The sequence below is a fragment of the Hippocampus comes genome, unplaced genomic scaffold (assembly GCF_001891065.2).
Source record: "Hippocampus comes isolate QL1 unplaced genomic scaffold, H_comes_QL1_v1.1 scaffold139, whole genome shotgun sequence".
In the NCBI taxonomy this organism is placed as follows: domain Eukaryota; kingdom Metazoa; phylum Chordata; class Actinopteri; order Syngnathiformes; family Syngnathidae; genus Hippocampus; species Hippocampus comes.
In genome coordinates, this window is record NW_017804829.1 from 907,273 (window position 1) to 917,410 (window position 10,138).

The 10,138-nt window shown below is 42.6% G+C and overlaps 1 protein-coding gene across 1 annotated transcript in view; it reads right to left on the reverse strand.

Annotated features, from left to right (window-relative positions):
- The window catches only part of itga5 (integrin, alpha 5 (fibronectin receptor, alpha polypeptide)), a 42,981-nt gene extending 40,207 nt beyond the window's left edge, over window positions 1-2,774 (reverse strand). Inside the window, exon 1 of the mRNA XM_019866440.1 lies at window positions 2,328-2,774. Within this exon, the coding sequence (XP_019721999.1) occupies window positions 2,328-2,533 (206 nt within the window). The 5' untranslated portion in view covers window positions 2,534-2,774. The remainder of the gene's footprint in view (window positions 1-2,327) is intronic.
- Between the last annotated feature and the right edge of the window lie 7,364 nt (window positions 2,775-10,138).

Sequence of the window (10,138 nt, forward strand, 5' to 3'; positions counted from 1 at the left end):
AAGAGACTTGAAGAAATGACAACAACAGTCCTACTGCAAGCAACATTCTTATTTCGTGCATGATGAAAGGAAGAGGTCCAGCCTGATGACATCATATGCAAAGCTACGGTTTCATATACTGTACATAGTGGCTGTATTATAAGTCATCACTGAATTATTACACATGATTGTAAATAAAATTATACTTCCCACTCATCATGGTAGGGAAAGGTAGGGTCTGAAAATGGCTGGCAGTGAATCGGTTCAAACTAATATTGACAAGGTTGAGGTTTGCATGTTGGCTTGCCTCGGCAAGCCTTCTAATTTTTCATGTAGCCCCTTTGCAAAAATTGCCCACCCCTGACTTCTATTCATAATTGGACTGAAATTTTCAGGAATATGCATCGAAAGTAGCACAAAATTTCGGAGCAAATAAGCAGAATTGCATTAAAAGAAGTGACATTTCATCTTCACTTGTTATCAAAGTTCAGCTGTGACTGTTTTTTTCATTTTACATTGACAGTTGTTAACTTCTTGTAACTCAATGTGAGAGTTAAGTATAACTACTCGGTAGACGTTTTATGATGGTCCTGTAATAGATTATTTCTCTTTCCATGACTTCCTTTCGGGACATTGACTTGGAAATCTCAACAAGAAAAAATTTGGAATGAATTGTGTTTGACTTTAGTGGGTCACTTGCTATAAGGACAGTATATTAAAAAGATGTATTGCAAAGCCGGTATTGGCTCCACTATGTGCACATGCGTGGACACTCTGACAACTACTCCCCTGGCATGCATATTAAAGTTCATTTTTTTATGGTCCATTCACATAGTACGAGACTATTGCTGTCCAAAAATAAAACTTTTTCAAAAATCTCCAGGAAAAAAAATTACTTGCTGTCGTACAAACATACCCTCATCTGCTCACTTACTCTGGAGTAAATTCTCTAGTAAGCCTCTTTGTTTCATCTCCCTCCTCAGGCAGAGTTTCACGCTGCATTAAAAGTTCAATCATCAATAAGATGACGTCTCCTCATCCTTAATGAGGTGAAGAGAGATGATGGGGAGGCCAGACAGAGTGTGTGTGTGTGTGTGTGTGGGGGGGGGGGGTCTGGGGGGGGGGCGAATTAAAAAGCCCTGCCGAATGACATCAGCCTATGAGGTCGTAAGGAGGTGGAGGGAGTGGGGAGACATTGCAGCAAGGCAAGTTTCACGTCCTAAATCATCAAATCTTCTCAGGCAGACGTATAGCAACGCTTTTAAAGAGACAGGCAGGACCAGGAGATGAGTAGTGGGATGATGGTGGGATACTGGGGGTGGAGAGGCTTCCGCCTCATGTCTGGGTATTCAGAGAAGCACGAGGAAAGTGAAATTTAGCTGTTGGACACTTTCAAGCAGGAAGTCAGATTATTCCTGAGTGTAACATTTTGGCGGCAAATGATGATTACAATTGCAGGAGTTTACATCCAAGGCTCATTGAACTTAACTACCAGAGCAGCACACCCAAAAAAAAAGCATCAGTCAGCAAATCTGTGAAGCCATTCTTTCCTATTTGCCATTTGCAACACCTAATAAAAAAATGAGACCTGAAAGTGTCAGACCACGGAGTCTCTCTATAAGGTTTTACACAATCAGAATTTTGGAGCTGATTACCTATCAGTGAGTTAAAAAGAAAAGATCGCCGATCACTGATTTGATCAGAACATGGACCAATCTATTTAAACAACTGGTTTATTTACTGTACAGTCCGGCCCACTACAGCCCAGCCCACGAATAGCCAAAACACCCGAAATGTGTGTGCCAAACACATTACTTAAAAACATTGGATTTTTTTTTTTTTTAATTCATGTATACGCTGAAAAACCTTCGATTACTAACAACGTCAGCACGCATCGTCCCTGGAGTGAATAAGACTGTTTGCTTTAAGGTCATTTTTTTGCAGATCCGATCAATGTTGTCGTTGATCAATCTGCAAATTATGGCAGTACACCGATAACCCATTTTGCATGAAATAATTCCAAATGTCTGCCAATCCTGTCCAACCCATCACATTTGTGTAAAGTCCACTCTCTTACTATACAAAGTTGGAAGAATTCCAACAGAGGGATCAGCTGAGCTGGACAGCATCACAACCAGGATCAGTGTACACACTTAACAGGATTCTATTAAGATGAAAGTGGAACTATGAGGGAACAATGGGTTAGCAAAATGGATTAAATTGAGGTTATTTCATTGTTTTAACGGGGGAGACAAAATCTGGGGTCATAGTAACCATTAAGACCATAAATATACTAAAAGGTAGATGCTAAAGAAAAAAAAATGTGTTGTGATCTTTTGTGAACTCACCCGGCAGAATCAGCCAAATAAAAGTCGACCGCGTATCCAAAGTAACTACCGTTGTCTCCGCTGTAAACCGTCGGGTTGTCCACGTCCAGGTTGAAGGCTCCGCATCCAGTAGGAGGAGCGAGCAGAACCCCGGCGAGGCACAGCAGCGAGCGGACCACGAGAGCGTCTCTCCCCGGTATCTTGGAGCGAACTCGCCCCAAGCACATTTTGACGGAAAGCGAGGCGGGGGGAAAGTGGCAAAAATTGTGAACGTCTTGCGCTCCTTAAGGAATTTGTGGGTTAAAGGAAAAAGAAAAAAAAACTACAACTGCATCCCCACGACTTGGATCGAAGCGAAACACTCGCACTCGAGTCGCGAACGCAGCGTCAGCTCTTGTGGGCGCTCCAAACTCACGCCTCTTCGTTACTGAGCTCCAAGACCCGCGCCTCCTTGGCTTCCTCTAATAATCAAACTTACAGCAGGGAGTTCCCACAGCCGGGAACCAAAAGTTTGGGAAGAGGGGGGGAAGGAGGAGCCTGTGATACCCTGCGAAAAGTTTTCACAGTTCATCCACTAATCTTCGTTTGCCTCTGTGTTCAGAATGTGATACCGTTCGCACTTTTGTGGCACATACCTATCGGGGATTTGACGATGATTAACCGGCTGGACAGTGCTCCTTTTGATCACCCTTTTAAACGCAAGGCTTTTTATCACAACACTTTATATTTCCCCACGTTCAATTGTACTGGTCAACAGCAAATTTTAATCAGAGATAACTTCACGTGTCCCTTTGATGTATTTTGGACGCTGATTAAAAAAAATAAATAATTGTTTTTTTTCTTGCACATACTAATAATAATAATAATAATAATAATAATAATAATAATAATAGGCAGCCCGGTGGGCCAGTGGTTAGCGTGTCAACCTCACAGTGCAGAAATACCGGGTTCGATTCCAGCTCCGGCCTCCCTGTGTGGAGTTAGCATGTTCTCCCCGGGCCTGCGTGGGTTTTCTCCGGGTACTCCGGTTTTCTCCCACATTCCAAAAACATGCATGGCAGGCTGATTAAACACTCAAAATTGTCCCTAGGTGTGGGTCTGAGCATGGATGGTTGTTCGTCTCTATGTGCCCTGCAATTGGTTGGCAACCGGTTCAGGGTGTCCCCTGCCTACTGCCCGAAGACAGCTGGGATAGGCTCCAGCAACCCCCACTACCCTTGTGAGGATAGAGCGGATTGGAAAATGAATGAATGAATGAATAATAATACTGTAATAATAATGGCCTGACAGGTTAATTGTACCTTCTGCCATCAAATAGAGTAGCAGGTAATTATTTGTCTCTATACCACACTGATACTCTTTGTAATCAGTGCATTTTTTTCCATTTTCAAAAAATTTGTAGGTGTCAGCATTTAGTTCAGTCTTAAAGGCTACGCTATGTGGCTGTTGTTAATACACAAGTGTAATTCTCTTTGTTTTATGTTTAGTTTGACAGGAAACTTAAAACAGCTTGAAGCCTTGTTTTCTAAGAATCGTTCACTGACAAATACTGTTTGTTGGGATATAAGTTGAGTTTTATGCCACCATAAAACGTTCGCATCTGAAAATGTTTTGCTCGCAAGCTAAAGCACAAAAGGTGCCTCAGAGCAATGGCTCAGATCTTGAAAAACTCTTAATAACATTCGCGTCTGAAAATGTTTTGCTCGCAAGTTAAAGCACAAAAGGCTCAGAGCAATGGCTCAGATCTTGAAAAACTCTTAAATCGGGTATTTCATATCTCAAGGAACCAGCATATCAGCAGTGTACATATTTATTGTTTGTTATTTCTCGAAACATAAGGACAATTCTATCCAAATCAACAAACTTCCCTTTTAATGCCCCAAATCGGGTTCCAAATGTACAATTTATAATCTGTGTGGAAGATATGAAGTCAGTCCATGTTTGTATGATGACCTCATTGGACAGAATTGGGACTGATGTTGTCTAATGGGGATTTGTGGAGGAGGGGGCAATGCTGGACTTCTGGTACTGACTCACACGCAAGACTGGAGGAACACTTTCGTGACGTTGGTAGAAACGACTCACCAGAGAGAGACCCTGAACACAGCGCCTGGAGTGAGTTACTGTTGCTTCAGCTGATTCACTGGACGCCTTCAGAGATACAACTGTTGGCCCAAATTTGGTCACGTGGTAGCAGCAATATGAACTCTCCTATCCATTATCGTATTTATAGGCGGAGCACTCCAACATGGGTAGCGAACTGAATGACGGCAGTAATCCGCCATGTCTGGAGGGCCTTTTCGCAGCTGCTGAGGTGGCCCCCTAAAGGGTCTAACCTTCCACGTCAAATGCTTTTCTCAATGAAAAATACAGACTGATTGATCAAGCTGAGCAACTGCTGCGGTTGAAAACATTCGATTACATGACAACAGCATTTCAAAGCCACAACACTCCAAATGTATGTGTGAATTTTTTTTTTGTAACATGTTTATTACAGACGTTCGTGGTTAGCACATCTGCCACACAGTCGAAAGGTTCTGGGTTCAGATTTCATCTCAGGGCCTCATGTGTACAGTTTGCATGTTTTCTCCATCTCCATTCCAAAAACCTGCGTTTTAGGTGAGTTGAAGATGGTCTTAGTGCTCTCATAACTATCATGTTATCCATCGGGATTTTTAAAAAGGTTTGTGGATAAACAATGTTTTAAATGCTCTAAAATGCTGTTTTGACATCTATTTTGTATTAACGACCTTTAATTCTAATGGTTTTTTCTGTTTCCTAAATAACATATAGGAGATTGAATGGTCCACCCATTTATTCTCTATATATCGTGTACTCATTAGGTTGAGTTGGATCTTATCGCAGGAGACCCGCGGTTAATCAATTGCACATATGGACAAACAATCGTTCTTATTCACATTTGCAACTATGAATGAGTTAGACCGCAATGAATGTTTTTGGAGCGTGGGAGGAACATCCAAACTCCACAGAGGAAAGCCAAAGCCCAAATCCCAGATTTGTGAAGCAGAAGTGATAACCAGTAGGAGCTTGGCTGCTCAAAAGTGAAAAATAAAAAGTTTTTAAAAGTACCCTTGTTGATGTTTTAACTCATGGTCTGAAGGTATCCCATCATCGCCTCTCCATTGTAAGCTTAGTCTAAACAAGCAGATTATTTTGTTTACGTTCCTAATTGTCTTTCTAAGTGGCTGTCTGCTACCTTACACCTCTTGTCTTCATACAGCTTTTACCTTTTTGACCTTTTAAAGGATAAGGACAAATACAGTGGTTGATGACAATCCGTTGCGGGATGTTGTCTCGCCACCGATTTTTATCATACTAAATGATGGAAATTCCAGGTTCAGTTGTCGCCATAAAAAACACGATCAACCCTGCAGACATGTTTTAAAGGAGCGATGTTATGAATATACTTTCAAAAATTAACCACAGTTCCCTGGTGTCCTAATAACATGCTTTTGGAAATGGCTACTGACTTCTGCATGCCACTTCAGTGTGGTTCTTTTGCTCTGGTACTTTATCCAACCTAGTTGCCAAGTCGCTGATGGAGAAACGTCGCTAAAACAACACATTTTCAGAACAAGGCACTACATTAACTTGCTCGTTTAATTTAACACTTGATGGTTGGGCAGGCACTCCGGAGACCCAAAACTTTATATACAAGCGATTTAAATATCCATTTTGAACATACAAACTCCACACAGAAAGGCCGGAGCCAGGGTTCACACCCTGTACCTCAGAACTGTGAGGCAGACGTGGTTACCACGATCCCACCGTGCTGCCTGTGTTGCCGTCAGTTCGGCGTAATAATTAGCTTTGACTAAGTGAGCAGTATTTTCCATCTCGCTCCAAGTGTGATGAAAAAAGGGGGCGTGGTTTTATTTCAGCGCCTCAGCTTTGGCATCACCGCTCGCCGCCATGGCAACACAGCTATAACACACACACACACGCACACTTGCAGAGCAATTCACACGACTCGACACAGCTGACAGAATGCTTTAAAAATAGGCCTGGCATATATATGTATCGGCAGTCATGTCAGGCACGTATTAACTGACTCTTGAAGTGTGAATGAATGTTCGCGATATAATGGGAGAGGTCAACATATTAATAGTTCAACAAGTAGGTTATATCTCCACAAGTGTGATATAAAAGTGTCACTTGACGACAACAATGAACGTGTCCAAACTAAAAGTTCAAGGTGGTTTCCACCAATCATTTTGTCGGCTGCTTTTTTCCGTGCAAGTACAAATACACCGATGGTTTTTGAATGATGTGTGATGAAAAATGGCTGCCGGGTTATGTGACGATAGTATTTCTGGGATTGTTCTTCAGAGTGTTAAAGCATAGGCTTTTTAAATTTTTTTTTTTTTTTTGAGTAGTGAATGTTTGCGGTCATACATGTGTGGTGTATGTGGATGGATGTATACTGTGTTAGATATGTATAGTATGTTAGTTGTTTGGGTGTATGTGAATGTGTATTTGGGGATATGTTATGTCACAATGTATACAGATATATCTTGTATGCCTAGATATGTCCAAAAGTTCAATTTCACCTTGACAACAGAATAGAAAGTGCCATTTTTCTGTTTTTAACACATTTTTTTCTCCCATTATTTAATGGAAATTAATGTAAGTAAGTTAAGAAAATAAGAAACAAAAAGATATATGGCTCGTCTCAAAGCGAAAGCTTTTTTAAAGCAATGGCATTTTTGTTTCTAACTGGGAAATTTGGAGGGGACAAAAAGTCCCAGTCAAATCAACAACAATGGCAGACAACAGACCTAGTGTACTTAATGCTTCTACCGAGAACATATTAGAAGGCAAATGCAGTTTTTCTAAGTAGTCACATGTAATACACAATCTGTTGTATTTCTTTCCTTCTGGAAGACCATTAAAAACACAAAACAAAAATGACTTTTCTGATCATTGGGGTTATGCTGCCATCATCCATCGTAGATAACGTTTTCAAGGATAGTCCACAGGTTCTTAGTAGGATTGAGGTCAGGAGATGATGGTGCCCATACCATGTGTTTTTCTCTCTCGATCCCAATAGCGGCCACAACTTCAATTGTCTTTTTTGCAGTGTGGGTTATCTTGAGAAATTATTTGACTGCATAAGGCTTAGTTGTTTTTATTTTACCATGGAGGGAAATGGTCAGTAAAATCATTTTGACACCTTCACCCACCCTAGAGGCTTACCATGTCATTTCCCTTTAATTCCACTCCAAAAGCTTAAGCCCTTTTCACATGGCTCAGTGGAAGAGTGGTCGTTTTCCAACCCAGCGGTTGGTGGTTTGATCCCCGGCCATTGCGACCATGTCAAAGTGTCCTTGAGCAAGATACAGAACCACCCCCATTGCTGCGCCATCAGTAGGTGAAAAGTCTTAAAGCGCTTTGAGTACCTGAGGTAGAAAAGCGCTATGAGAGACAGCCCATTTACCACGCTGTGCTTCACGAGGTAAATGTCGTGTCTCAGTATACCGATCTTTGGGACACATGAGAGATTAGACACAATGATGTGTTTAAAAAGACACTGATCCCTGCTCAGCCTAAAATATACCTCGAAACGGGGCTGGTCGAATTGCACCCCGCTAATGAGATTAAACTCTCAGAGCTCTATTTTCATAGACAGGCGCATGTGCGCTTAGGATAAAAACGAGCGCATCTTCATTTTATTTTTATGTTTCCCGTGTTTGGGAATTTGGCAGACCATGCTACACATCGCTCGGTGTAATGCTACACCAAAGATGTTTTCTATTACACACACCTGGTGCACCTGACAATTTGTTGACAGAAAGTAGACTCGACTTTAGACCACGTGAAAGCAGGTCTAAATTGTGGCACAGGTGGTAGAATGTGATTTTGGTGGATTTGATCTTGGTACAGAGAGAGAATGTCTCCATTGACTTTCTGCCCTGCCACACGACCCTTTGAGACGATAAGCAAAATGCAGTGTGAAAAGGGGAGTCACTCTGAAAACTCCTTTCTGGTGTCACAGTCTTGTTGGGACATAGTAGCCATCCACTCAAATGCACTTAATGACAGACTTTTAGATACTCTAGGACGGCAGCCAACTCCCACCCTCATTTAACCCTCTTAGGTGGGCTGACACTGGTGGGGTGGGGGGTCTACAGACACCCTGAGGCCAGACATTAGGCAACTGTTAAGTCACAGAATAAATACCATTTTACCACTCGAGTACAGACAGCAAATAAAAGCCACAAGCGGTAGCTTCGCGGTTTGTACGCAATTCGTTTGTTCCTTGGGGCCATTTCCCTTCTCCTTTTGAATCTGATGCTGTCAAGTAAGGGCATTGGATGTGATGATGGAAAATGTGGTTCTTGAGGGAAAGGGGGAGACATCCACACCACTGAGAGAAAGTGAGCTTCTGGTTCAAATGGACTCTTTGGCTCAAGAACAAGCCCACTCGTGATCCAAAATCTAAGCTTGTCTTCCTTCAAAACACATATTCATTTTCCTTCCTCCTCCTGTTTCCTCATGTCTCTCCTCAGCTGGAGCAGCACACATGGAGCAGACAGGAAATTCCTCGGGTGTAAAAGCCCGTTCTGGCTTCCTGTTTCATGAAGTTCTTGTTCTTGGTCACTTTGGTCCACACAAACGCTCAATTCCTTTGGTCTCCCATCTCCCCAGAGTGATGCTGATTGTTCCAGACTGAGCGATATGGCACGTTGGATGACAGATGAGTCATGAAGCGACGGAAGTCATGAGCTGGCCCCGGGTGCAGAGCGGCCCGCCCTTTGTTTTCAACACATGCGCTTAGCAACGAGACGTAGATGAAGAAATCCTCCCAGAGTCTCTTTAGTTTAATCACTGTCGTGCCGGCAGTCGTAACGTTAAAATGAACACAATGTACTGTGCATGCACTAAAAGGTATGAGGGGGCCTGATGTGGCTTTCATGCTGTGGCATGGTCATTGGCCTCATCCATCAATCCATTATCTGAACCGTTTTATCCTCATGAGGGTCGCAGACGTGCTGGTGCCGATCCCAGCTGACTTTGGGTAGCAGGCGGGGTACACCATGAACCGGTTGCCAGCCAATCGCAGGGCACACAGACAAACAACGATTCACACTCACAATGACACCCAAGGACAATTCAGAGTGTTCGATTAACCTATCGTGGATGTTTTTGGAAACCAGAGTACCTGGAAAAAACCCAAGCAGGCATGGCAACAACATGCAAAAAAGTGCAGTGATTGCAATCCCTTCAGTCCACACTTTGTTCTCTGTGGCTTGAACCCACCACGCTGCCTAATTATTTCTCAATCAATGTATTGTTGATTGAACCATATTGTACTGAGCAACCAAACAGGGAAGCGTGTGCCACTCAAAATTTTGTATTCCAGCTTCATTTTACTTCCACTGGCGTCGCCATCACAAATATTGAGACCATTGCTACCTGGGTAGTCATGTGATTTCCTTGTAGCTACTTTAGTGAGTCCAAAGGAAATGCTGGAATATACTGGCACCTATTGGTTTGGAGTGTAAAGACACTCGAGTGCCCGCACTTTCACACAGCAACTTGAAATGTAACATGTATGCTATCTGTAAAAACCTGAATGCCAGCAGGTTTTACTGCCAGGTTGTGTCATGTTCCATTCAGCTGGCCGATTTGTCTCTCCATGTAATGATGTGCTCCCAGGTAGCCGCCTCTTGTGTATTTTTGTGGCCATTTTATGAAAAGTGGCTGTAAAATGTGTGTGTGTGTGTGTGTGTGTGTGTACAGCCTCTGGATGTTGTTTCCATCACACAGACATACACACACATGATCACACGCACTCACAAACGTATAAC